This window comes from Phascolarctos cinereus, unplaced genomic scaffold (assembly GCF_003287225.1).
Source record: "Phascolarctos cinereus isolate Bilbo 61053 unplaced genomic scaffold, phaCin_HiC Scaffold_5;HRSCAF=322, whole genome shotgun sequence".
Classification (NCBI taxonomy): Eukaryota; Metazoa; Chordata; class Mammalia; order Diprotodontia; family Phascolarctidae; genus Phascolarctos; species Phascolarctos cinereus.
Genome location: NW_027555958.1, coordinates 323,461,215 through 323,486,352, shown reverse-complemented (window position 1 = coordinate 323,486,352; position 25,138 = coordinate 323,461,215). Strand labels below are relative to the sequence as shown.

The window sequence follows — 25,138 nt, the reverse complement described above, 5'->3', positions numbered from 1 at the left end:
CCCTGGACCCTAGTGGTTCCAGAGGTATTAACCTAACACATTTCATCTCCGTTCCCACCCCAGGCACTGCCTCAGGGTCCGGAAAGAAGGTCTGGGGTTATAGGTAGCCTGGCTCCCCTCTATGTGGGGGAAGGGAGGGGAGATGGGGGTGACGCCAGGTGGAAAACAAACAGGTTGTCAGAGGGTTGAGTGATCTGGAGCCCAGTGTACCCGAGGGGTCAGAGGAATGTGTGGGGAGGAGAAGAAGGAAAAATAGAAGGGAGGAGGGATTGGGGGGCGGGGTTGTGTCACCTGTCGCCTGCTCTGGCTGTCGGAGCCTCAGGCGGAGGACCGGTATAAAGCAGCGGGCTCCTGAGCCCGACCCAGCCTTTTGGGCAGAACCTGGCCCAGCCTGCTCAGTGCTCTCTTCCGTTGGTTACCACCATGACCCCGGGCATCCAACCCACCCTGGTTCTTGTATTGTTCCTGGTACCTACAGGTGAGGGCAGGAAAAAAGGAGAAGGGGAAGGGGTGGCTTGATTCATACCATTTTTTATGGCCTCTGGGCTAGTTTTTACCTCTGGCAGAGTGAGCTAATGGGGGAGGGAATCTGGTGTGAGGGTGAGTTGGGAGGTTCTAAGCTGGGGTCAAAGTGAAGGAAGGAGAAGGGGTCATAGCGACCTGGGACTGAGAGGAAGTCCTGCGGAAAGGACAAGGCAGCGGGCAGTGAGGAGTCCTGCTAAATTTACCTAGAATGTTTTCTGGGGGTGAGAGGGTAGGAGAAGTGTTCCAAATATGGAAGTGTGTGTTTGTGTGTGTGTGTATGAGCAGAGCAACAATGGAAGAAAACTAGAAGCAGAAACATGGAGGGGAGTTACAGGCCTGCAATGGATTCAAGGAAGGTGGAGTATCTGGTGTCTTTGGGCTTTCTCCACCCACCCCCTTCCTAAAATTTCTTCCTTTTACTTTCTACCTAAATCTCTCTGGGTCTCTTGGGCATCAGACTAACCTAGTGTCTCTAACTTCTTATAGCTATCAGCAACAGCACCTTTGGCACAACTATCAAGCCTGAGTTAGCTACAACAACAGCTCTGGACACAAACATCAGCAATGAAAATACAGAGAATGACAGGAAAACAACCATTATCCCCAGCACCACAGCTTCATCTAGCACACACAGACCCATAAGTGCTGTCAGTGAAACTGAAACTAATGGCTATCACAGTACCATGACCATAGCTCACACAGACAGCAGCATATCTACCACATCCGCACCCAGTGACCATCACACCTCCACCACACCCCTTAGTCACCACAACACTACAGCCATACCCACTGACCATCACACCTCCACCACACCCTTAGTCACCAAACACTACAGCCATACCCAGTGACCATCACACCTCCACCACACCCTTAGTCACCACAACACTACAGCCATACCCACTGACCATCACACCTCCACCACACCCCTTAGTCACCACAACACTACAGCCATACCCACTGACCATCACACCTCCACCACACCCTTAGTCACCACAACACTACAGCCATACCCACTGACCATCACACCTCCACCACACCCCTTAGTCACCACAACACTACAGCCATACCCACTGACCATCACACCTCCACCACACCCCTTAGTCACCACAACACTACAGCCATACCCACTGACCATCACACCTCCACCACACCCCTTAGTCACCACAACACTACAGCCATACCCACTGACCATCACACCTCCACCTCACCCCTTAGTCAGCACAACACTACAGCCATACCCAGTGACCATCACACCTCCACCACACCCCTTAGTCACCACAACACTACAGCCATACCCACTGACCATCACACCTCCACCACACCCTTAGTCACCACAACACTACAGCCATACCCACTGACCATCACACCTCCACCACACCCCTTAGTCACCACAACACTACAGCCATACCCACTGACCATCACACCTCCACCACACCCCTTAGTCACCACAACACTACAGCCATACCCACTGACCATCACACCTCCACCACACCCCTTAGTCACCACAACACTACAGCCATACCCACTGACCATCACACCTCCACCTCACCCCTTAGTCAGCACAACACTACAGCCATACCCAGTGACCATCACACCTCCACCACACCCCTTAGTCACCACAACACTACAGCCATACCCACTGACCATCACACCTCCACCACACCCCTTAGTCAGCACAACACTACAGCCATACCCACTGACCATCACACCTCCACCACACCCCTTAGTCACCACAACACTACAGCCATACCCACTGACCATCACACCTCCACCACACCCCTTAGTCACCACAACACTACAGCCATACCCACTGACCATCACACCTCCACCACACCCCTTAGTCAGCACAACACTACAGCCATACCCACTGACCATCACACCTCCACCACACCCCTTAGTCACCACAACACTACAGCCATACCCACTGACCATCACACCTCCACCACACCCCTTAGTCAGCACAACACTACAGCCATACCCACTGACCATCGCACCTCCACCACACCCCTTAGTCACCACAATACTACAGCCATACCCAGTGACCATCGCACCTCCACCACACCCCTTAGTCAGTACAACACTACAGCCATACCCACTGACCATCGCACCTCCACCACACCCCTTAGTCACCACAACACTACAGCCATACCCACTGACCATCGCACCTCCACCACACCCCTTAGTCACCACAACACTACAGCCATACCCAGTGACCATCGCACCTCCACTACACCCCTTAGTCACCACAACACTACAGCCACATACACTGACCATCACACCTCCACTACACCCATTAGTCACCATAGCACCACAGCTACAAAAAACACTGGAATCACTATAGCAACAACTGGTAACCCCAAGAGTATTTCTTCAACCTTTCACCAAAAAACCACCCCCACATCCAACAATTACCACAGCTCCATATCACAATCCATTACTGTCAGCCAAAGCACGTTGCATCTCCCAGTTGTCATTTATGAGAGTGCCATGTTTTTCCTCTCATTCCACATCCTCAATAAGAATTTTAACTCTTCCCTGGACAATCCCAGTTCTTCCTACTATCAAGACTTGAAGAATTCTATTAATGATCTGGTAAGTACTATCCTCTTCCCTATAGGTTGGGAAGACTGTTTCCCTAACCCCCAAATTGCCATTTATTCCTCTGGCATTCTGGTTATATTTCTCCCTTCCTCTCTTTCCCCAGTTGCAGCAGACTTACAAAAACAATGCATTTGTGACCTTTTACATACTCCAATTCAGGTACCAATCTGTAGGTGGTATGGGGGAGGGGGGGTCACCAGCTTGGATATGGGAAAGAGTACCAATTCCAGGAGGAGGGAAAAGTATTTTGAACCAGGAGCTGGAACCTATAGGACTTAGGTGCCAATCTCCCTGTGCCCAGAAAGGGCTCTGTGATTGCAGACTGTATCTTGGTCTTCCAAGAGGGCAGCATCACAACCAATGAAGTACAGAATCTGTTTGCTGAAAATGTGAAAGAAAGTTACATATACAACCTGACTATTTCACCATCCGATATAATTGGTAAGGTCCCGCCATCCCTCCACCCCTCTGCCAGGGTCACTACCCAGGCACTCTCTGGGAATTTGGAGCATTCCCTCAGAAAGTCTGACCCAGAGCCAGGAATCCATATTTCCAGATTCTTTTGCCCCACACTCATGGGTTTCCTTGGACCTAAGTACACAGTCTCCCAGGCACACATTCCCCATTTGTGGGAGGGAAGCAGGGGACTTAAAGAAGATTGGGACAAGGCATCCTGGGAGATTCCTCTCTCTTCTAGTCCGTGAGTGGAATTCTGAAGCCACATCTACTGATGCTGCTGTGCCAGGCTATGCCATTGCTTTGCTTGTGATAGTCTGTATCCTGCTCGCTTTGGCAATTTTCCACCTTGCTGCCCTGGTAAGTGCTTTGCCCAGCTCAGATATTTGGGTCTTCCCCCCATCTTGATTTCCTAACTATTACCCACTGTGCCCCTTTGCCTTCATCTCCACCACTCCCAGGGACTATCTCAGTTCCGTCGGAAACATTGTGGACAGCTGGACATCTTTCCATCCCAAGATTCTTACCATCCCATGAATGAGTACCCCCCTTATCATACCCATGGACGATATGTGCCCCCAGGCAACATGAAGCGCAGCCCTTATGAAGAGGTGAGGCTATGCCTAGTGGGCACTAGGAAGGCGAGTGTGGCTGGAACCTAAGAAAGGATAAAAGGGACACAGGAAATATTCAGTGTAGAATGGGCATGGAAGAGAACAGACATCATAATGTACTGAAAGGATCTGAAGGGTTTCAAAGAGATATGTAGAGGACTGGACACTGTGTAGGACACAGGAGCACAGACACTGATGGATATAGAGTGCTGGAAGGGTGGTGCTGAGGGACTGAAAAGGGGCCTAGGTGGCCTGGGGGTGGATGGTACGGGAAGCATGGAGGAAGAGAATTCAGGGAGCCAGTGACCACCGCCCTTACACTTCATTCCCTCGGGAGGGTGCCAGGGACACTGGGTGCCCATGGTGCCTGCACCAGCACTTTCACAGCTCAGTAGAGTTGGCGCCAATATAAGCAACTGCCTGGGTGCCCAGAGGGCAGAGTGGGTGGTGCCTGGTGCCTGGGAGGAAGGTACGAGTCCCTCTAAGGCTACAGGGATGGTACTGGGAATAGTGAATTGGCAAATTCTTAGGGGAGAGGGGCAAACATTTTGTTTTTATTTTTATTTTTGTTTTTTCTTTCTTTTGTTTTTGGTGGGAAGGCAGTAAATCCAGAGAGGGGTTAGATGGAAGTGGGGAGGGCAATTCCCAGAAGGCCCAGAGGCAGATTTTCCCCATCCCCCCCCTCCTTCCTCCCCTTCCCTCCATTGGGCTCCAGCCACTGGGTAAATAATTACCACTCTCTACCTTGGTCTAAAACTTTTGGTGGGGGAAGGGAGAATCTTTCCCTATCCCCTCCTAGTTATGTGCCCCACTCCCTGACTTCCAGCTCTTTGTCTTGTCCCCCTCTTCGGGGTGGAGAGAATTAAGGGAGCTTGAGATAAGAAGGTGGGGGTGGGTGGGAAGACTAAGGCTAGGAGCTAAGGAAGGGGCTGAGTAGAGGGAAGGGGGAGGGAAAAACACTGTTTACAGTCGCATTGGGTTGTTGCCGGGCCCCAGGCAGGTGCTTCTGCTGTGTTAACCCTGTAGGGGAGTGGGGAGGGGACCCTGCTGCCCTCATCCCAGAGCTTCACCACCAAGGGGGATCCAGGGGGCATTATGTCCTTCCCCAACACCTCTCCTCTGCACCCCTTAAAAAAATTTAAAACGCCCATATTCCCTCCCCCTTCCCAGATCTCTCCAGGAAATGGTGGCAACAGCCTCTCTTATGTGAACCCGGTGGCCACTTCTGCTAACCTGTAGAGGGACGGTGCCAGCTCTGTGCTCGGGGCCAAGCACTGCCAGGGGCACTTCCCCCATTTCTTGGTCTCCACCTCTCCCATTCCCGGAAGGGAAAGCAAGGAGCCCTGAGTGGGTAGTGTCCCAAAGGTCCCTTCTCTGAAGGCTCCTTAGATGCTCCCCCCCCATCCATCTCCAGATGAAGTTGTATGAGACTGTGTGCTGCTATCTTACCCTCATGCCCTGCCTTTTGGCGGATGATGAAACCAGGATGGGTTAGGGGTGGGGGAAAAGGAATCTGTATGTGACTCAATAAAATCGATGACCCCCACAAATACAGAACATCTTCGAACCTCTTATCTAGCCTTCCTTCCTCTGGACCTAGCTCACTCTCTAACTACCCTTACGCCTCAGAGTTCCCAGTGGGCTTGGGGTATTACCGCTTTAGCGGGGAAGGGTTGGGAAGGGAGGGGAGAAGCCTTGATAGTGGGAAGTTAAGGACCAAGGTAAGCATGCTGATGTCTCTGGAGAAGAGACAATCTGGAAACTAGATCATCTAGCTCCATCCTCCACTTTACAGATGAAGAAAGTGAAGGTATGAACGTTTAAAAGATTTCTCCTACCCACTGACAGTGAGTAGGAGTGTTTGAGGGGAGGGAGCAGGATCCTTGTGGGGAATCTGGGGGCAGTATTAGGAGGGAAACAAATGTCTTGGGTGGGGGGGATACAAGCCAAAGGTGACCTACTTGAAGGTCAATAAGGAACTTAGAGGTGAAAGCTAAAGAGACCATAAGAAGGGAATGAACATGGAGGATGTGCTGTGGGAGGGAGTCAGGGGCTTTGGAGTGGGGAAAAAGAGATGTTTGGTGTGAGTGTGTGTATTACCAAAGGACATGAGTCAATGGGGTGGGTGGCTCCTTGATCTGCCCCTAGATTTTCCCACTATTTGACCTGAGTCACTGACCCCCTTCCTTGTGCATTAGTTACCTCATCTATAAAACAAGCAAGTTCAGCTAGACAGTCTCTTAAGGTCCATTTCAAGTCTAACTTTCTGTGTTCTATATTCCAAAAGCACTGATTAGCTTTGGCAGGGGGCGGGGGGATGTCGAGTTGGGCGAATGAGGTGCTTTATGAGATTGGCAATAATATCTAAGACTACTTGGAGGTGTCAGAAGTCTTGCCTCTTACCCCATTTTTGATGATTCCCAGAAGGAAGGAGGAAACGAAACTGAGAGCCAAGCTCTGTGTCAGAAGGAGCAACCTTGCCTAACACCCTCCCTTCACCTCTTCCCTCCCTCCTCTCAGCCCTAGATGTATTTGGTCTTGTTGGCTCAACCCAGATGGGGGTTTCTTCTCACACCAAGGCAGGCGTAGTCTTTGGTTCCCTGCTTCCCCCCTGGCACAGTGCCAGGGGGCAGCTCTATTCTTAGCTGGCTTGGTGTTAAGTAAATCCCAGAGCAGTGATAACAGTAGCAGAGTCAACAGAGCTTCGATAAAAGGGGCCGTGTTAGATCCGGGCGCTGGCATGGTACCAGTTCCCTCCACTTTCAAGGCCAGTTCCCTAATTAGTCCCTCCTTGCCTTGTCAGGGTCTTCGTCCCCCCCCCCCATTTGTGGTGGTTTGAGGTCCATCCTTTCCCTCCCTCCCTCTTTGTCTCAACTACTTGGGAATGGAGGAGTGGCTCCTGTGCATTAATGCCATCTTGGTTGATGGACCACCCCCTGCCTCTGCCTCCTTAGCTATATCCCCCAACTGTTGGGCGGATAAGGCTTAGGTGCCACTCCCTGTCCAGTCCTGGATGCCCTGCAGCTGGGGTAGTGCGGCCTCTGCTGGCATCCCATCCCAGAGATGTCTCCATTTTGAGTGATGGCGCTCTCTGGTGGCTTATCGGTTGCATGGCTCTATTTGTGTGGGTAAATATGGACCGTGTGTAAGGTTTGCATTTGAATGTGCTGTGTGTGATGTATGCTGAGTTTGCATTGTGTATATATGTATTGAGTGTGGATGGGCACAGGTACTCTTACATGTCCTTGTTGTACATGCTATGTGTATCTGAATGTATATGGGTGATAGTTACATGGGTATAGGTGCTGTGTGTGTTTGTCACTCCCTAAGCTTCTGAGTATCATGATATTGTGGACAGGTCTCTTCTCCTCACCTTGGGGAAATCTAGTAGAGTGAAACCCCTTCCCTTGGGCACTAGGCCCAGTGGTCATCCAGCTTCCCATGACTCTGACATGAAAATCATTATTTCCATCACTATGACTGTGGGAATGGGGTTTTTAAAGGAATGGCTAGGCCTGGGTTGTGTCTGGCATCACCCTTTATTGTTAGAAACTGTGAAAATAACAGCCATTGGCAAAGACCAGAGCATTGCCCACCCACAGGGAGCAAAGGATGGGCATGAGAGATGTTGCCCAGCCTAGTCTGCCATGGGGTACTGGGCCCTGCCCACCAGGGCCCCTGGGAAGACTTGGCACACTGGCATTGGGGAATGGGGAGGACAAAACATGCAGAGGGAAAAGAGAGAAGAGGACATGCAGCTGGGGAGACTGGGATACCCCCAATAAAACAAGCATGACAGAAAGGGGCCCCAGCTCCTCTCTGCCAGTGGGCACCTACCTGTGGTCCCCTGGGATAGAGTACCTGGGCCCTGCCAGACTAGAGTAGGTCTTACCAACCTCAAGTTTATGGTGGGGAGGACAGTGTCCATGGGGTAGGGAAGTTAGCAGGGCATCAGTGAGAAATTGGGGGTGGGTGGGTTGTCTTCATTGGGAAGTTGCCCCCAGACCTATACCCCTTACTCTAAGCCAGACTGAGAAAATCAGGGTACAGCAGTGAGAGGAGGATATAGTAGGCACAGTGCCCATTCTGGGTGACTTGAGTAAGATGCCCAGACAGGATGGACAAGAAAATGTGAGTTTTTCCTGGGATGTGTAAACTCAATAGATCCTATGCCTAGGCCAGGAGATAACTGGAAAAAAGTAGAGGGCAGCCCCAGTGCCTAGGAATGAAAGAGGACATCCCCAACCCAGGGAGAGTAGAGGGATCAAGACGAAGCCCTACATGGAAGGGTTACAGGGGGCAGTACCAGGGAGGAACCGGCAGGAATCGGTCAAGGGATAAGGATGAACTAAGAGGGGATGGGCAAGAAAAGATCCTAAGGATGGGGGCCAGGGGAGATGCCCAGCTCTGTGGGAGCCTTGGCCAGGGCTTAGGGCTCATGGTGTGGCTCCGAGAAAATCCAGGAGAACAGGACCCACAGCACCCACCGTGTCTGTGGGGCTCAATCCAGCTTGGAGAAGCCGCCAATCGTGACTTTCCTCTCAGGCTTGATACCCACTGGCTCTTGCAGTTGGACCGCGCCACCCCCAATAAAGCAAAAGGCTGGACATACCGGCCCTGAACAGTCCAGCGGGCACTCTAGCAGCCCACGGAAAGACACGGCATCAAGGAAGGAGACCCGGCCCCGCTCATAGTCCAGGCAGATGCCCAGGCGGGGAGGCAGGGGAACCGTGCAGCCAGCCCCAGGCCCATCTCGCCCTGTCAGGCCTGCCCCCCCACTACCACCAGCTCCCAGCAGGATCTTGCCCATGCCAATGGTCAGGAAGGCGAAAGGTGGAGATGCCTCCACAGTGGCATCTTCTGCCCCACTGTCATGCCCACTGTCTGGATCGTACCTGGGGAAGGATCCAAAGCAAAGGCTCAGGACAGGATCAGGGATGGACCATGCTTCTCCCCTTTCCATCCCCATCATTACCTCCTATGTTCCCCTCCTTCCTGTCTCCCCTTCCCCCCTCCCCAAAGGATCATAGGATCTATAACTGGAAGGGACCTTAGAAAGCATCTAGCCCAAGTCCCTCCCTCATTTTATAGCTGAAGAAACTTCCCCCAGTGGAGCCAAGATTTGAGCCCAGGCCCCCTTCCCTTTATACTTGTCCCATTCCAGACATTCCTTAGCCTGTTGCCTCAGCCTTGTACCCTCTCACCACCCCCAAGGCCTGGGTTTCTACATTCCTATGGTGCCAAACTGCTCAATCTCCTTATCTGCTCCTCTCTAGCCCTTCTGGGCCCCTGTGCTCCCTCTCACCCATTCCCATTCCCATCCCCTTTTGTGGACTGACCTGGGGCTGACCACATCCGGGGCACCCTGGAAATTCTCCTGCAGTTTGCTTTCTAGTCCAACACCCACTTTGACCAGGTAGGAGGCTGGATCTACAGCACAGGCCCAGTAGCTGCGGCCCTGGGTCACAGCCACATCCCCCAGGACGATGTCCACACTCAGATGGCAGCCTGTCAACAGTCGCTCTGCCGCCAGGAGCAGAGGCACCCCTGGTATGCTGCGCACTGCCCGCTGGTCCTTGCTGATGGCCAATCGCTCTCTGCTAGAACCCCAGCGCCCATCCAGGAAGAAGTGCAGAACTGGGGGAGAGTGGGCAAGATCGGAAGAACAGGAGGATGGGGAAAGCAGGAGGAAAGCACAAGGAGGGGACTCAGGGAATTGTCAGTGCCCAGGGAGGACAAGGTTTTAGCAAGGCAGCAGTCCAAATTCATGGGGAGCAGAAGGAAGAGGAGTGTCCTCTGGGAGAATGTCCCCTGGCTGTCTCCTCACTTCAAGCCAGACTGCTGGGAGTGGAGGAGGGAAGGGACATAATGGAGTAGCAGGCAAGGTTCTACTGGGCACAATGCCTGAGCTGCATGATTTGGGTGGGATGCTCAAGCAGGGTAGGAAGGAAGAGGAAACCTGGAGGTTTAAGGGGCAGTTGAATGAATTTCTAGGACAGACAGTGGGCCATGAGGAGAAATAGGAATGGGGAGTGGGTATGAAGGTAGAAGGCAAAGGATGGGTATGGAACCCCAGGAAGAATTTTATGGAAGAGTACAAAAATCATTCCCCCACCTCTGAGCCCCAGACCCCAACCCCACCTCTGCTGTCCCTCATAATGGATACACTCTCTGAGCCCAATAATTGGTATCCTCTCTCTCTGTCCCACTGCACATATTCCTCCATGGCTAGAGTCCCTGTGTCCATCCCTTAGTTCCTTGTTCATTTCCACCTCCATCTCTTTCCTTTATGCCAATTGCCACAAGCCCACTCCCTAATGCCTTAGTTTTAAGCAACCCTCTGAGATTTACAGAGTCCTTTTACAGCCCTTGTCTAGTTTAAACCTTATAACAACAGGGTAGGATAGATTGGGTGGCATATGGTAAGACAGGAATTTGTTGGGTTTATTGGTGATTACATGGGGTGAGGTGTCCAGATTTGTAATTTCACTAGTATAAGAACACCAACAACCCAGGTTACCAACTGTTCTGATCCATATAGTCTGAGAGTTTCTTGGGGCACTGAGTTGTGAATTACCTAGGATCACACGGCCACCACGCATCAGGAGTAAAACTGGGGCCCAGCTCTTCCTGAGCCTGAGGCTGGCTCTCTTTTCACCACAACTTCACTGTTATTATTGTTCGCAATTTGCAGATGGGAAAACTGAGATTCGGATAGTTTCAGTGGCTTGCCCATGGCCCTTCAATTGAAATGGCAGATTTAGGACTGGAACCCAAGTAGTCTAGCTTGCCCACCCAATGGTTGGCTATTTATTGCTTCCTATAAAAGTAGGTCACACTTACAGAATACTTTAAGGTTTGCACAACGGTTTCCTCATGACTATGTGAGATAGGCAGGATGAGGAAACTGAAGCACAGAGAGGTTAAGTGGTTTGCCCAAAGTTACACAGCTAGTAAGTGTCAGAGGAAGGATTAAAACCTAGTTTTCTTCTATCTCCAAGTCCGAAGCTCTTTGTACAGGACCAAACTATCTAGTGCTGTTACTTAGGTACCTGATGGCTATGTGGCATTTCTCCCTGCCAGGGTTTACCTTCCACTCCCTAAGTACTCGCTCTCTTAGTGTCCATATCTAGCCCAGTTCTCAGCCCTTGCCCAGCAACTCACCTGGCGCAGGGGGTGTGTGCAGGTGGACATCCTCACTGTACTCTCCATAGCCCGCCTTATTGCAGCCTCTAACTCGAAGCACGTAGACCGAGCCTGGGTCGGGGTTCTCCAGCAGAGCGCTGGTCCCTCTCACCTCTTCTCGCCGCTGCCAGCGGGTGGGGCCTGGGGGATTAGGGACATCCGTGCGCCGGAATTCCACAGTGTAGTGCCAAGCAGGTGGGGAGTGTGGGGGCAGCCGCCAGCAGAGGAAAATCTGGTCATAGGCAAAGGTGCGCTGGGTGTCGATGACAGGAGCCTCAGGCACTGCAAGAAGAAATAGCAGGTCAGGACACACAAGGGCCTGTGATGGGATGGGGTGAAGGGGAAGGAGAGGGCGGGCAGCGGGAGCCCGGAGGGTGAGTGGAAGTGAGGGGTTGGGGAGACCTGAGGAAGGAAGCTGGAAAATGGAAACCACTGGTACCCAGGCTGAGACAAGCAGGGAGCAGGCATCTGGGAGATGGGAGTAGAGAGGGGTACAAAATATAGGTAGGAAAAGGAAGAGGACAGGGAGAGATAGAGAAGTAGAAGGTAAAGGGGGATAGAAGAAGCACAAGATAGCAGAGAGAACAAGAACTAGCCTGGGAGTCAGGAGCAGCCTGGGTGCTCTTCCCAGATTTGCTGCTAACTAGCTGGATAACCTTGGGCAAGTCACTTTGACCTTGATGAGCTTTGGATTTGTCATCGGTAAAATGAGGGGGGTCCGATGAGTCTATAAACTGACCTCTAAGGTCCTTTTCAGCTCTAAGTGATGAGTGGGGTGCGGGAGGGAGGAGAAAGAAAGAAGACAAATAATAGAGGAAGAAAGGACGAAGAAGGACACAGGTCCCTAGAACGCAAACCAAAAGGGGAATAAGGATGGGGAGCAAAAAGATCCTGGAAGGGAGAGGCGGGGAGCAGAAGCAGAGAAAGTAAAAAGGCCTAGAGACAGAAGAGTGAAAATCGGGGCGGAAGGTCGGGAGGACAAAGGTGAGGTGAGTGAAAGGGAAAGGACAAGGGGCAAGGAAACAATAGCAAAAGCAGGAGAGTGAAGGAAAGTCAAATGGTCAGAAGTCAAGAGGGAAGACCAAAAGGTCATGCTAGGAAAACCGGACAGGTAGGGAAATGAGGAGAGCTCTTGGAGGGGGCAGGGCAGGGCAGGGTAGGAGAGAGAAGAGAGAGAGAGAGAGAGAGAGAGAGAGAGAGAGGAGAGAGAGAGGAGAGAGAGAGAGAGAGAGAGAGCCCAGCGGGGGGGCAGGGCCCCCCCGGGGCAGGGGCCAGTGACTTGCCTGGGGTGCTCCGGAGCAGACTCCGCCGTGGCCACAGCCTATAAACAAAGAGAGGGAGAAGCAGCGCTGAGCGGAGCTCAATGGAGCCAGGGTCGGGGGCTGAGCAGGGGCTGGGCGCTGGGGAGGCTGAGGGCAGGGCAGGGAGGAAGCTCTCTGAAGTGGACACTGCCCCCCGGGCCCGCTGCCAGGAAGAGGGAGGAGAAGGTGGAGGAGATCGGAGAGGGGCAGGGTCTGGCCACCTCATTACCTCTTAGGAAGCTGAGCTCTGTCAGCAGCTTCATCTCGCGCCCCACATCCAGCTGACAATGGCGGAAGGAGGAGCTGGTAGCCGGTCGGAAGTTCTGAAGGGCCTCTGTTGCCCGGGCGATCCTAGAGAAGTGGGTAGGTGAGGGTGGTCAGCAGAGACATCACTCATTCTTCACCCTGGCATTGGAACTGGCTCCCTGGCATCTCGTATATGGCTTGGCTCTAGCACTGGATTTAGGAGCCCATCCCACCCCTCAAGCCTCAGTCCTGCTTTATAACATTCCTCGGAGTGTCCAAATAATACCTGGGAGCTCAAAGCACCACGCTTGGGCATTAACATGGGCATCAGCTCTGGCACTTGTCTACGCATGAGCTTCAACGATTTAGAGCATTTCTTCCTTCTTTCTCCTTTCCCATTCCCTCTACTCTACTACCTCGTTCTTAGCCCTACTCTTTTCTGGGGAAGGGCTTCCTAGTATGGTGCCCAGTGGGTACCTGTGGTGTAGCTGCTTGGCAGCCTGTACAAAACAAGGCTGGTCAGTCTCTTTGAGGACCTCTTGAGCATAGCCCACTAGTCCTGAGCCATCCAACAGGCTCCGGTGCTCCTGGAGCTGGGCCCCCAGCCGAGCTAGCCGTTCCTGCTGGCATTCATCAATGGCCTGCAGCAGTGTTGCCCGCTTCTCCTCCAGCACTGCACCCAGCCCCCGCACCAGCTGAGCCACTTCCTCCTTTGCCTGCTGACCACTCACCTGCCCAAGGGAAGAAAATGGCACAAGGAACATGATTCTCCATCTTTCTGCCACTGGCCCCTTTACCAACTTTCTGGGTGCCCAGCATCATTGCTAGTCCCCTAAGTAACTGCACTAATGCTATCTCCACCTTCAGAGGTAAAAAGACAAGACTCATGGCCCCAGTGGTGGACCCTTGTTTACTCATGCCAAACGCTTTGTATCTGTGTCAACCTTGCTGGATGCCTGCATCACTGCCCGTTCCCCTAGGCATCCAAATCAAACAATTTGGCAGTAGGCTAACCGATAGCTATGCCAGCTTCCTGGGCATCTGTGCCAACCTTTTGAGGCTGAATGTTAAGCCTTGGGGTATTTATGCTACTTCCCTTTGGGGTTCTCCCTAAACTGCCTGTCGCTATTTGCACCTTTCCACTCACGAGAGTCCATGTCAGCCTTGCCAGAAGCACCAAAGTGCCCAACAATCTTTGCCTACTTATCACCTCAGACAATTCCAAGGCACCCCAAAGTTACCTTCTTGCAGAGCTATCAGAGCTCTCTGACATTTTAGCCAGCCCTACCCACCCTGCCCTGGCACCATGCCTGCCCCTCTGCCCTCCCTCACCTCTGTGTGCCTCACTGTCTCCTCCAGCTCACAGATCTGGGTTTGTACAGTGTCCTGATTTCCCAAAATATATGTCAGGCTCTTTGTTAGTTTCTCCTGAGAAGGAAGAGAGAAGTGGGCATTATGCCTGGGCACAGGAGGAGTTTTTGCCCCAGTGGTGAGAAAGATCATATCAGTGTGGCACAGGGTGTTTATGTGGTGGGGTGGGGAGAGGGGAAGAGGAGGGGGCTAATGAAGATAGGACAAAAAGGCTACTCACCTTTAGAGCCTGATAGGCACTGAGCACAGGTGTAATCTTATGCCCACTGTGGGTGCGCCGAACCCGGCAGAGCTGGCACACTAGTCGCTGGCATGTCTTGCAGTAGTGAGAGACTTCTTCTTTGTGGTCTGGGCACATCAGACCCTGCAGAGAAAATCAAGGCATTGGTATTAAGAAATCCTTCTTAGTCTCCGGGATGCCGGTGTTTAGGTGCCAAAGGCAGAGGTAACATCTTGTCCTGGGGGGAAAGGCAGGACTGCACCACACAGCTAGATTACAACAGCTTTAGGTAGCACTACAGTGAGAGGGGCTTTTTTTTTTTTAGGTGCAAGGAGACATCTAAAATTAGGAGCATTATTCTGGGTAGTAATAGGCACCCTTAAAATAAGGGACATTATTCTGGGTACTATTAAATTATTTGTCCAGTCCCTTACAAGAGTATGTCACCAATACTTTGTAAGTGGCAAAGATGTCAATTCTGTGTGTCTCTGTGTGCACATGCATGTATTTTAATAAGGTAAATATCTAAGCATCTTGCAGATTGCCTGATAATTCTCTGGGTACTGACAAATCTGGTTGCCCACATTATCCAGGGTCCCTGGTAGCATGGAAGCACTGTACTGGAGCTAACCTAATACTATATAGAACTTCCCTCTCTCCCAGCTCCTTATGCCTCTGCAGAGGTACCCAGAGGTCTGACTGGCAGGGCTTGCTCACCTTGGGGCGAAAAGTGAGGGTAGGCAGGGTGGGTTCATGCTGGGCCTTCTGAGTGCCCCAGGGGTGGTAGAGCTTGAAGCACTCATTGCAGAAGGTGGCACGGCATTCGGTACAGCCCTTGGTGGCCTCCAGAGGTGGGGGCTTACAAAGCTGGCACAAGATGGCACCACCCACACTCACACTCTGACGGTACCGCTCCACAACCCGCTCTAGGGTCAAGTTACGGAAGAGGCCATTCAGGCCCCGCTCACCCAGCTCCACATCACCCTGGCATGCTGGGCATGGGAACGTCACAATCTGGGGGTGCAAGGCTCCCCGTTTCCGGCCAGGGTATGTTCCAAAACCTGAAGGAGAGCGTGAGGAGGGAGATGGAGAGAAGGGAAAGGTGGTGTGTGTCATTTCCAGTCCTCAAACCATAGCTGGTGCCATGGCTGGGACACAAACTGATTCATTCCCTAAACAGGTGCCTTGTCAGCAGCAGAAACAGAAATATCACTAGACAAGGAGACTCGGAGAAGGTACCTTCATCTTACCCCCCTTTCCCCCCATTTCCCAGGCAGGCAACCCTTAGTTTTTCTGTGTACCTTCACTCCCATAATTCCTGTTCTATGATTTTCTGTGATTACCACCCATCGCCCAATCTTTCCCCTTGAATTCAGTGTCCCCACCTGACTTGAGCAGCCTGTCCAGGCGGTCTGCTTTGGGGAGGGTCCTACGGCCAAGGCGGGGACTTCGAGTGGAAGGGGTGGAGGCAGGTGAGGTGGGCTCAGAGCTGGGATCCCCAGCGTGGCTCCCATAGCCCTGCTGACCAAGCACTTCCCTAGCACAGGCCTGGCACACATTGTGGGCACAGGGAAGCACCAGTGGCTGCTTGTACATCTCCTGGCAGACAGGGCACAGCAGTTCCCTCTCCATGTTCTTCATGCTTGTCTGGAGGGATGAGGGAGGAGGGGGAAGAAAGGGAGGAAGGGCTGTCAGGGGCCTGGATATATGTTATTGTGGTTGGTTTTTTTTGGTTTTTGTTTTTGCCTCATTTTGAACCCTTTGGATAAAAGTGAAGACCTAGATGAGTAGATTTTTTGATGAGGTTGGAATGACTGTATTTCTGGGTCTCCCAGAGAAAAAGGCAAGAGAGGAAACAGCCCACTCTTCTCATCCAACCACCTACCTCTGGGCTCCCAAGCCCAGTTTCAAGCTAGCAACTGATCTGACATTCCTTCCGCACCCTGAGATACTGACCCTCTCCCTGCCTCAGTTTCCCTCCAGCACTGGATCGGCATTGGGAAACATGTGAGCGGTGCCACGGTTTCCCCCTATTCCCAACCCCTCCCTTTCCTAGCTCTGCAGCAACCCGGCCGAATTTTTCCGCCCCCCCACCCCACTCACCTGGCCCGACGCCCCTACTCCCCTCGGCAAAGCACGAACGTTTTGCTCAAGGACACAGTCCCTTAGACTGCACGGATCCCAGGCCCATTTCTCTCTAGCGTTCCGTCAGCAGCTGCTCCCTCTCCTGTTCCCATCCCTTCAAAAGGCTCCATCTCCTGCTCTCATCCTCCCTGACCCTGCAGCGTTTTCAGACCTCCCAACCAATCTGTCCTCTAGCTTCGATTGCCCCTCTATGCCATTCACCTCCCATCGTCGCCATCCCACTACACCGCTCTCTGCCCCGCCTCCCATCCTCCCCAGCACAGCATCCTTAGCTGCCCCCCAAGGGAGCTGGGGGTAACGAGTGCCCCGCCCCCCCTCCCCACCGGAAGTAGCTTCTCCCTTTTTCAGTAGGGGTGGGGGCCTCCCAGCTGTCCCCTCCCTCACGTTCCCCTTCCCAACCTCACCTTGTTCCCTCTCCTAGCAGCCATCCCGGCCAGGGGCGCAGCTGACACAAAGGAGGGAGGGAAGGAGGTGGGGGGGGGAGCCGGGTTGGCACCGCCCCTGGGAGCGCCGGGCACGGGGTTGCCATGACAACCCAGGGCTCGGAGGCGCACGGGGGTGGGGGTGACAGTAGGGGTGAGGGGCAGCGGGGATGACATGGGGTGGGGTCAGGGGAGAGGTAGAAAGGGAGCTTTACACCTCAAGGGGGATCACTTCTAGTCCCCTCTCATCTGTTCTCCAAGCACACAGTCCCCCGGGAACATCACTGGTCCCCTCTGACATCTCCTCCATCCCTCCTGCCAAGCCCCTTTGCATAGATACCCCAAACCCAAAAGACCTAGGCAAGTCCCTTGTGCCTTAAGCCACCCCTTTCCCCCATCTCGACATCTGGCGAACCTCCCCAACAGCTGTTCACGGCTTCCCCAAGTCCCATCGCCTAGATGCTTTATCCCATTGTCAACCCAAAGCCCCCGGTCAACAGCTTCCCTCTTCACCGCGTGGCCCCTCGTATCTTCTCTTCCCTATCCTTCACACCTGTCCCCAGCTTCCCACCCCAGTATCTCTCTCCTCTTAGACTCGGGGCTGCAGCCCGGCAGCCGCAGCTCCAACAGACCCCTCCACCTGTTCAGTGGCTATCGCCAATTCCAAGCCCCTGACTCGTGCCTCTTGGCCTCTAGCCCATGACCATTTCACCCCTGCTCCCCACCAGCTCCCCACTTTCCCCCCTCCGTCCCCAACTCACGCTGATGCGGACCAGCGCATCCATGATGGAAGTGAAGGTCTGCATATCCTCACCCTCAGCCATGGCTCTCTGGGTGGTCACTGCCCACCCACCCCCAATTTCCCCCCCCCGCCAGTGCCTGATGTGTCCGATCCCGGCTTCGTCTACGAGCCCCCCTAGCTTAATGCAGGAGTCGGGGTGGGGTAGAGGAGTGGGGGAGGGAATATTGACGGGGGGGGGGCTTGGGTGGGGCACCACTGCGCATGCTCCAGGGACCGGCTTTGAGCAGCGCCTGTGATGGGGGGGCGCAGAGAGCGTGTGGAAGGTGGTGGAGGGGGGAGGCGGGAAGGGGGTGGAAGGATGGGACTTTCCCCCACGTGGTTCCGTAGAAGGGGGGGTAACCTAGAAAGACGAGAGGCGGAGATTTGGGGAGACTGCTCTTCCTATGCTGTCACCTGCTCCCTGGAGCACCTTTGCTCCTGTTAAATCTGTGTGTGTGGAGTGTGTGTGCAGCTGGACACCGCCTCCCCACCTTCCAGTATTACAGGACTAGGGGGAGGTGAACACCATTCAGGAAGTGGGGGACGGGTACATGGGGATCTGGAGGGAGGGACGACCTGAGTCTTGGAGTTAGCTGTGCAACAAGCATCGAGGAGGGGGCATTACGGGTAGAGGTGGACGTGGAGTAAATTGGACCCACACACACTGGGAGGATGTGGAGGGGACCAGAGGCATAGGATCCGACAATGCAGAAGAGATGAGTACAACGCGCACTGAGGATGTAGCAGCGCGGATTGGGATGGAGGAGAACAAGACAGAGTGGCGGGGCAGGGGCGGTGGCTGGGGCTAGTCTTCCTTGCACTTCTTCCTCCTCTCCGGCAGATGGCGACGCCCTCAGGCTCGAGGAGGAGGAGTCGAAGGAAAGAGGCGGTGAGGGGGGAGGGAAGAGAAAAGGGCCGACTCTTGACTCATGCGCACATCTCTACGGGTCCAGTTCGGTTTCTTCCTTTCTCCAGGCCCGAGGTGCTGAGCTGACCCGCACGTGGAGCATCATGGGTAACGGGACCTAGCGGGATCTGGCTGGGGGCCCCCAGGAAGGCTGGCTCGGGGGTGGGTGTGGGTGGGAGGGAGATCGCTGCTGGGCCGGGGCCGGGGCCTCGGCGTTGCTGACGTGGCCAGCCAGTCTCAATGGGCAGGGCTTCAGCTTAGACTGAGCGCTGGAAGGGGCCTGGAACACTTCACCCCCATTTTACAGACGAGGAAACTGAGGTTCAGAGAGCGGAAGTGACCCGAGGCCACACAGAAGCATACAGGATTCGAACCCAGGGCCAGAGTTCTGCTTAGTGCTGCCTTCTCATAGATTGATTGATTGAATGGAACATTGTCTTGGAAGTATAGGTGTTAGTGGGACACCTGGTCATTACTGGCATATTATTGAGGAGTATGGGCTATCATTTGAGAAGTTACCCTGGAACTAGATGCGATGTATGTTCATTGGAGAACACTGGGTGGGCGTAATTGGTTTCCTCCTCTGTAAAATGGCACCTACTTAACAGGATTGTTGTGAGATCCCATAAAGGCCCAACCTGAAAGCAGGGGTTCCTATTTTTCACCTGGAATCCACTGCTTTAAAAATATTTTAAATAATCATGTTTCACTCTTTTTAGCTTCCTTTGTAATCCTGCATGTTTTGTTTTATGCATTTTAAAACATTATTTTGAAAAGGGGCAGTCCATAGGTTTCACCCGCTTGCCAAAGAGATTCATAACCACAGAAAAGGTTAAGAACTCTTTGCCTTAAAGGCTCATATGAGTGTGGGCTGTCATCATCATCATCATCATCATCATCATGGCATTGGTAGGAGACTAGGCATTATGGGAAGTCACGAAGAGGCCTGGAATATTATTGAGATGACAAGGCACAATTTTGAGGTGTTGCTGGTGAATTACAGGGAGAGAACTGGTGAATCATGGGATAGTGGGGCAACCCTGGGATTCAATAAATTAGGAGATGATGGATGTTGGGGGGAGGCGGGAGTGTTTGGGAGAGCAAATTGTAAGTTGCTCTTTCTTCCTTCTCCAATTTTTCCTTTCAGTGGTGGGCACAGGCACTTCTTTGGCCCTCTCTTCGCTCCTGTCCCTGCTGCTTTTTGCAGGGATGCAGATGTACAGCCGGCAGCTTGCCTCCACAGAGTGGCTTACTATCCAAGGAGGGTTGCTGGGCTCAGCACTCTTTGTTTTCTCCCTCACTGTATCCTTTCAGAGGGTGGGGATATGGGGGTTTCGGAGGAGGGAGGCCTTTCCTTGTTAGCAGCAGAAAGAATAGGTACATCAAGAGATAAAACTGTAGGTAGAGAGATAGATGGATAGAGAGAGATAGGTCGGGATAGATGAATAGATACATATATATACACATATATATATATATATATATATATATATAGAGAGAGAGAGAGAGAGAGAGAGAGAGAGAGAGAGAGAGAGACGGATAAAGAAAGATAGATGGAGATAGATGAATAGATACATATATATATGTATACAGAAAGATTTAGACAGATGGAGATAGATGAATAGATACATATATATATTGGGGGGGATAGAGGGATACAGATATAGATAGATGGCCATAGATGAATAGATATAGATATATAGAAAAAAGGGCATATAGATAAATATTTATATATATACACACATATATCGAGATATAGAAATATAGGTAAAGAGAGAGATATAACATCAACATAATGGTTGTTGTAAGGACAGTGTTTGGTAACCCTCAAAACACTATAGAAATGTGTCATTTCCATCCTCCTTAACCCTTTCACCTCAGGCCTTCAACAATTTGGAGAACCTGGTCTTTGGTAAAGGGTTCCAGGCCAAGATATTCCCTGAGAGTAAGTGAGGATCTGGAAGTATCCAGTGGACCCTGGGATATGGGAGCCCTCGACTTCTGTAGAGCTGGATTGGTTGGGGAAGGGAGGCCGCAGTGGGTATGTAGGAGACAATCAGGGCAAGGGAATGATGTGTTAAGTAGGGCTTGGCTTACAGATACATTTTTCCTTCACTTCTCTATTGACGATCAGACATTCTACTCCAATGCAAAAAGGATTTATTAAGTACCTTCTATATGTTAGGAATAGTGCTGAGTGCTAAGGTTAAAAGATAAAACAAAAAAACAGACCTTGCCCTCAATGTTCTTTTATTTTACTAGGGGATACAATTTGTAAACAGGTAAGTAGGTACATGATAACTTGAAGAGAGAACACTAAAAACTAGGGGCATCAGGAAGGCAGGTAGGTGGTACCATGGACAGAGTACTGGGCCTGGAGTCAGGAAGACCTGAGTTCAAAGTCATCCTTAGATAAGTACAGACTGTGTGATCTTGGACAAGTCACTTAATGGGTCTTAGACTCAGGTTTTTCATTTCTAAAATGGGGATAACATAGCACCTATGTCTAGGATCATTGTGAGGATAAAATGAGTTAAAATTTGTAAAGCTCTTTGCAAATCTTAAAGTGCTATATATAAATACTATCATCATCATTATCATCATTATAATTATACTGGGTGTTCTGAAACAGGAGCTAGTGAAGAAGGCCTCTGAAGCCGAATAATTCATCATCTGCCTTGCAGGGAAGGTGTGAGCCAGACAGATGGGCAGTTTTATTCAAGGTTTTGCTTTCTCTTCTGAAAAGTAGTGCCATCCATTGCTGGCAAGGAAAAAGGACCATAGAATCATAGATTCTGATTCTGAAGGAACCTCTCTTTCACTTTACAGATGAAGAAACTGAGGCTATTAGAGGTTAAGTGACTTGCCTGCAGTCACAAAGGCAGTTATTTAATGACAGGGCCAGGATTCTACCCCAAGATCTCTGACAACAACCAGTACTCTTTCCAGTTTCCTCTCCCAGAAAGTGTGAGTCAGGACTGGACTGCTTTCTGACTTCTTCTGAAGCAGACACTCATCACAGAGCTTTGATTTGAGTGTTGAATGTGTCCTAAAGATTACATACCCCCAAAGCCAAATATGGCAGATTTTTAAATTCTCTCCTGTGATTGTTCAGGTAGTAGGACATTGATTGTATCTTGTAATTTAAAGCAAGCTTCAGGTTCATTGAATAACAGCATTATTGAATCCTATTCCTTCATTTTATAGATGAGGAGACTGACACCCAGAAAGCTTAAATACTTGCCCAGCTTGTAAAAGTCTGGGGCAGGATGTGAACCTGGGTCTTTCTGAGTCCAGGTCCAACGATCTGTCCACTGCATCAAGCACAGATGGCCCCCTTACACAGTGAATTATAGCTGAAACTGTGCTCCCAAATCCAAGACAGAAATATGCCTCCCTTAAAACCTTTAGTCCTAGGGCAGCTAGTGGCAGTGGATAGAGCTCTAGCCTTGGAGTCAGGAGGACCAGAATTCAAATGCAGCCTCAGATACTTGAAACTTATTAGCTGTGTGACCCTGGGCAAGTCACTTAACCCCGATTGCCTCACCAAAAAAGAAAACAAAAAAAAACCCTTTGGTCCATCAAACTGAAACCCATCTTTTCCCCGCAGGTGATCCTTTCTCTCAAGTCTTAATTGATACTGTTGCAGGCTTTCAGGATTCCTTCCATCCAGACCCAGAGACTGAGTCCATCCCCTCCTCCTTTTACAGTTAAGAAAACAAGCCCATAGAGAAGTAATTGGCTTCGAAGGAATTTTGTACTGAGCTGATTCTCCAGAAGAGGAGGCTAGGGCCCTGAGAGTTTAGTAGTTATAACAAGAGACATACATAGTCCTTAAAAATTGGCAGCTTCGAAATAACTCTTTGAAGTTAGTGCTGCTATAGGTGGTATTATCCTCATTTTACATATGAGAAAACAGGCTTAGAGAGAGGAAGGGGGTGGGAAGGGAAAAGAAGAAGCATTTACATAATACCTACTATGTGCCAAGCACTGTGCGAAGCTCTTGTTACAAATATTATCTGTTTGATCCTCACAACAACCCTATGAGATAGGTGCTGTTATTATCCCCATTTTACAGTTGGGGAAACTGAGGCAGACAATGCTTAAGAGACTTGCCCAAGGTCACATAGCCAGTAAGTATGCAAAGCAGGATCTGAACCTAGGTCTCCCTGACTCCCAAGTCTAAGCCTGGGTTCACTCTGATACAATGCTTAAGAGAGATATAAATCTTATTGGGGACTAAGCTGTGATTTGAATCCATGTCTCTTGAACTGGGGAGGGTGACTGCCCTCTTTGCCATGCTGCCTATTTCAGGCAGCCCTATAGGATTCAAGGAATGATGAATTGCTCCAAATTCTGTTCCCTACCCATATGCCCCTCGGTTCCTTCTGAGTCCTCCATTCTGAATTCTGCCCTCTTCTTCCTTCCTTCCAGTTCTCATCTGCCTCTTATTGGCTCTCTTTGCCTCTGGCCTCATCCACCGTGTCTGTGTAACCACCTGGTAAGTATTGGGCATCATGACAAGGGGCACAGTGCCCATATCTACTGTTACAGTGTTAGTTCCCTTTCGTTATTGCTTCATCTTCTTTTGTCTAACTTATTTCCATTTTTTAAGGATCCATGATTTCCTTGGCATGGATATTCCTTCCAGCCCTTAATTAGATGATCCCCATGAGTCCCTGTGGCCAAAGCATTCATCATCCTACAACCAGTGTAGCAATGAGCATCTCCCTTTAGCTGGGCCTCAGACAGCAGGCCTACCGTCCATCACCAGGCCCCAAAACCTTTCTAGCTTGGTAGTGATGCTGTGTGCTGTCCAGCCTTTGAGACCCATGAGGCACCTCCACACCAAATGGAGCATCAGAGACCTTCATAAAGGACCACCCCAGCCAGAAAATAGACTTCTTGCTCTTCCTACCTCCACTCTACACTGTCCTTCAACCCTGTTACTCCCCTGCTTCTGCCACCTATTCCATATTCCAGGGCAAATGACTCGATTTAACATCCCTCAAGGACTCAGTTGCTGGCCCTGGTAGTTTGGCTATTGATGTGACCTCTTTCCTTCCTTCACCATGCAGCTTTATCTTCTCCATGGTTGGTCTTTACTACATCAACAAGATCTCCTCTGCTTTGTATCAAGCAACTGCCCCAGTCATTGCCCCTGCCAAGGTTACAGGCAAAAGCAAAAAGAGGAACTGAGCCCAAAATGACCAATAAAGCTGACTCCTTTGTAACCCGGTGTGTGGTGGCCTATTTTGAGTAGTGTTAACAGTGGTGTGCTGTTAAATTTTTAGCAATTGTCTGTCTAAGGGGGTGGGGACCACTCGAGTGATACGCTTTTAAGCTTCATTTGCATTATTAACATTTCCTCTATCACTTAATTCTAGTCAAGACAACCAACAAAACAATAAATCGAGCCTTGATTTGTATTGTTTGCCGATTTTTGACATGTAAATGCTCACCCTGAACATTTAACAATCAGTTCTCTTGAGCAGGTATGAGCTGGCTCCAGCATACCTGTTACCGTATAATCTTTATCTCTGCTAGCGTGAGCAAAGGGCGCGTGTTCATTTTCCATGGTGGCAGTCTTCCATGACTGTTGCTTTCCTATGTTTGGGCTTTGGATATATGACCTGGAAGGGACTTAAAGGTCATCTGGTCAACACCCTCATTCTATAGGCCCCTACAATGTAAGTGGTTTCCCCAAGCTCATATAGTGAGGAGCAGAGCTGGGTTTTGAACCCAGATCTGATACCAGACACAGGGCTCTTTGTTACACTCTGCTGCTTGCACTTTCCCTTTACTCTACCAAGAGTTCTACCATTTGCCAGCTTTCGACCTTTCTTTAGCCCAAGCAATGATTGGCAGTCTTCACCTTGGGAGGATGAGAATGTTCAAAATCTTGGAATAGAAGCTAGAACACAGTAAGGTCTTCCTAATCGAAAAAGGAGCACTGGAACGGGACACTGAAGGGAATCCCAACAAGATTGTCTCTCCTATTAAGCCTCCTCACACAAATTGGCCCCTCTTGACTCCTATTTTGTTCCTGCTCTCCACTCAGGCTTTACTTTCCTCTACCTTTGAGCCATTGTTTACCCTGATGCCCTCCTAACTCCACTTGTACCTCTAAATCCTACTCCCCAGTAAGGATTAGCCAGCTTGACAGCTCCAGCCCTCCTGGAGAGGCAGTTTGTCCTGTTGGATGGAGTGCTAGGTTTGGAATGAGAAAGATCTGCATTCAAGCCTCTTCTGACAGTCGCTATGACACCAGGAACAAATTACCTGGGCTCTCTAAGCTGTTTCCTCTATAATGGGCATAAGGACTGCAACACTTACCACACATGGTTATTGGGCAGCTCGAATG

The 25,138-nt window shown here is 51.0% G+C and overlaps 3 protein-coding genes across 5 annotated transcripts; 2 read left to right on the top strand and 1 right to left on the bottom strand.

The window, feature by feature from the left end:
* Positions 1-5,770, top strand: MUC1 (mucin 1, cell surface associated). Its single transcript, XM_020991425.2, is given in 9 exon segments — positions 1-478; positions 1,012-1,497; positions 1,500-1,850; positions 1,883-3,117; positions 3,230-3,285; positions 3,428-3,567; positions 3,824-3,942; positions 4,044-4,193; positions 5,367-5,770. Coding segments are annotated over 9 exon segments (2,661 nt in total). The 5' UTR covers positions 1-423; the 3' UTR covers positions 5,436-5,770.
* Positions 5,771-7,716: 1,946 nt separating this feature from the next.
* TRIM46 (tripartite motif containing 46) lies at positions 7,717-17,928 on the bottom strand. The gene is made up of 10 exons (XM_020991606.1): positions 17,848-17,928; positions 15,905-16,166; positions 15,237-15,580; positions 14,520-14,663; positions 14,261-14,356; positions 13,406-13,659; positions 12,912-13,033; positions 11,361-11,663; positions 9,536-9,833; positions 7,717-9,091 (listed from the first exon to the last, which is right to left on the bottom strand). The coding sequence occupies exons 1-10, from the start codon at positions 17,908-17,910 to the stop codon at positions 8,698-8,700; spliced, it is 2,280 nt and encodes a 759-aa protein (XP_020847265.1). The 5' UTR covers positions 17,911-17,928; the 3' UTR covers positions 7,717-8,697.
* A 163-nt stretch (positions 17,929-18,091) lies between these two features.
* KRTCAP2 (keratinocyte associated protein 2) lies at positions 18,092-24,008 on the top strand. 3 transcript variants are annotated; one of them, XM_078156155.1, is made up of 6 exons: positions 18,092-18,151; positions 18,709-18,849; positions 19,922-20,076; positions 20,656-20,719; positions 23,209-23,275; positions 23,853-24,008. In XM_078156155.1, exons 1-6 carry the CDS (start codon positions 18,124-18,126, stop codon positions 23,971-23,973), a joined length of 576 nt encoding a protein of 191 aa, XP_078012281.1. In that variant the 5' UTR covers positions 18,092-18,123; the 3' UTR covers positions 23,974-24,008. The 3 variants fall into 3 exon arrangements, with proteins under 3 accessions (XP_078012281.1, XP_020847269.1, XP_078012282.1); XM_020991610.1 differs by having other exon boundaries at positions 18,709-18,882; XM_078156156.1 differs by lacking the exon at positions 23,853-24,008 and adding an exon at positions 23,390-23,846 and having other exon boundaries at positions 18,709-18,882.
* The last annotated feature ends 1,130 nt before the right edge of the window (positions 24,009-25,138 follow it).